This window comes from Euprymna scolopes, chromosome 27, assembly GCF_053919585.1.
Source record: "Euprymna scolopes isolate OS-2025 chromosome 27, ASM5391958v1, whole genome shotgun sequence".
In the NCBI taxonomy this organism is placed as follows: Eukaryota; Metazoa; Mollusca; class Cephalopoda; order Sepiida; family Sepiolidae; genus Euprymna; species Euprymna scolopes.
The window spans coordinates 76,027,975-76,030,474 of record NC_136508.1 but is presented as its reverse complement, the minus strand read 5'-3'; the positions used below and the strand labels follow the sequence as shown (position 1 = coordinate 76,030,474).

The 2,500-nt window shown below is 40.1% G+C and overlaps 1 protein-coding gene across 6 annotated transcripts in view; it reads left to right on the top strand.

Annotated features, from left to right (window-relative positions):
- The window catches only part of LOC145248920 (cell adhesion molecule Dscam1-like), a 401,357-nt gene that overhangs the window by 228,752 nt on the left and 170,105 nt on the right, over positions 1-2,500 (top strand). For all 6 annotated transcript variants that reach the window (XR_013863428.1, XM_080110708.1, XM_080110707.1 and 3 more), the window contains exon 7: positions 1,049-1,318. Coding sequence is in view for 5 of the 6 variants with exons in the window: in XM_080110708.1 (XP_079966834.1) it covers positions 1,049-1,318 (270 nt within the window). In the remaining variant the exon portion in view is untranslated. The remainder of the gene's footprint in view (positions 1-1,048; positions 1,319-2,500) is intronic.

The following is a 2,500-nucleotide window of genomic DNA, read 5'->3' as shown; positions in this document are numbered from 1 at the left end:
TGTCGAGGTGATGTAGTAAGGGACCTTGAAACAACAGAGGTGGTAAAAAACAGTGGTAGTAGCGGGGGATTAAAAATAACAGTAGGCAGACCTGGTAGAGAGAGGTGTTAAAAACAATGGTAGGAGGCAGGCAGGCTCAACCCCGTATCGCGAAGGCAGAAAAGAAGGTGAAAAAAAAAACTCCGTAACGTCTTAGCTGATGCGCCCATGGGGATAAAGTCGCAAGTGTTTAAATTAAGGGTAGTCAATCGAAAGTAGATGATGACTGGCGAAAATGTTGACGAAAAAAAACACTACCTAGTTGAGGGTGAAAGAATTAATGTTTTTGGCCAATTTTCCGATGTTTGTCGTCCGAGATGTCGAGCTTCAAATCAATACCGATCTCGTCAGGATCCGTCGCGAGTGTTGAAAGTTTTTGGCAGACATACAAACACATACACACACATTTCGCCTTTTATATTACAGACTAGCGAGGGGTACCCGGCCTTGCCTGGGTGTTTGTAGGTGTGTGTGGAAACTCCGGGGGTGTGGTTTAAAAAAAAGTAAGTATGAGGATCGAACCCGAACCGTTGAGCCAAAGTTGTAAATTAAAGTGTGAAAAAAAAAGTGCGACGTTAACCATTGCCCCACCGCGACATGCTAACGGAAACACGTTTGAATTTATTTAATCACTAAGATTTAGCAGGTGCCCGTTTTAATGAGTTAATGAGGTCAAGTTTGACTTTTGATAGGAAAAAGACCAACCTACATGTGGCGAGCGACAAATGTTGAATATTTATCTTCCCGAAATCGAGCAAATTAAATAGACAGGCGAGCTTCATTGTTAACTCTGAGATATTACGATTTATATGTGATATAAAAAGTTTTAAAAAGTTGTGAACCGACCGACCGCTTCTCTAAAAAAAGCCTTTTGAAGACATACAGAAAAAGCGAACACATATACATACATACATACATTTTCGCTTTTATATGTATAGATTTATTTATATATCATAGAAATTCTCCTTTTTTCATATAATAATCTATCGCTGCTTTATTCTTATTTCAGCAATCCTTTCAGCATCCCTCTACCCGTCCGACCAAGTGGTTGACGCCGGTCGTGCAGCCACATTCAATTGTTCTATCCAGGGTGCCCCTGTAAAGAAGATCACGTGGTACCACAACGGCAAATCGATGACAAATAGCAGCATAGTGCACACCAAGACTGGATCTTGGCTAAAAATTTCGGCAGTCAATCGCAATGTCCAAGGAATGTATCAGTGCATTGTTGAAAACGACGTAGAAATGTCACAAGCCACTGGACAATTACTTCTTGGCGGTAAGTATTTGTTACCATGTTTATTTCAATCGACAAATAACACGTAAAACACCGACTTCTAATAATATAATGCTAGCAGGCCTCTCGGCGTTGCCCGGTCGTAAAATACGTATAAATATTATATTTTAATTAATATAGAAACTGAGATATGTGCGTCATGAGAAAGTTGCTGGAATCCATATTAAATAAAGAAGTAGTCAACCACCTCAGCAGAAATAACCTTCTTATTAACATGTAATATGATTTCCGTTCTGTTAGATCTACAGCAGATGTGCTAACGGTTATATCTCATAGGATTAGTAAATCTCTCGTAAAAGACTTCATTTCTAGGGTAATTGCTCTTGACATATCAAAGCCCTTTAATAGGGTTTAGCATAAAGGTCTACTTCACAAGATTTCCAGCTATGGTATAGCTGGAAATGTCTTTTCAATTATTAAATCATTTCTCTCTGATGAAGTAGTGGTTGATGGACAGAAATTAGAAGCTCACAGTATTAATACTGGAGTTCCTTCGAGGTCCATCCTGGACCCAAATCTCTTCCTGATTTACAATAATGATCTTCCAAAACATGCTTAGATCATTCGCTGACATTTATTCTGATGACACTTCGATCTATGGCAACACATCAAAGGCCGTAGATGACCAAATTCTCTCTGATTCTCTCTCCTCTGATCTTGAGCGCGTGGTATAATGGGAGGGAAGAGGTGGCTGGTTACTTTTAATGCATCTAAAGCAACGGTTCTATCTTTACATAATCAAAGCTCTGATCCACATCTGGCATCAATTGAAATTGATGACCCTCGTCTTGGGGAGGCTCCATGTTTTGACAAACTTCTGGGCTTGACCTTTACTCCTGATCTAAAATGGAACAAGTCTGTTGCCAAGGTAACTGGAAAAATGGTGTGATCCTTCTACCACTTCAGTAGATATCTCACTGCTAATCCAATTCTCTATCAATATAAAAGCCAAGTATGTCCAAGGATGGAGTACTGCTGCCATATTTGGGCAGGAGCTGCTAAAAGTTGCTTATCCTGTCTTGACAGAGTACAAAAAAGATTTTGTAGCTTACTGGGGGATGCCATTTTCTCTTCCCTGCAACCTCTTTCCCACATAAGAGACGCTGCGAGCCTGTGTTTGTTTTATCGTTATTTCCATGGCAAGTGCTCGTCTGAGCTCCAATC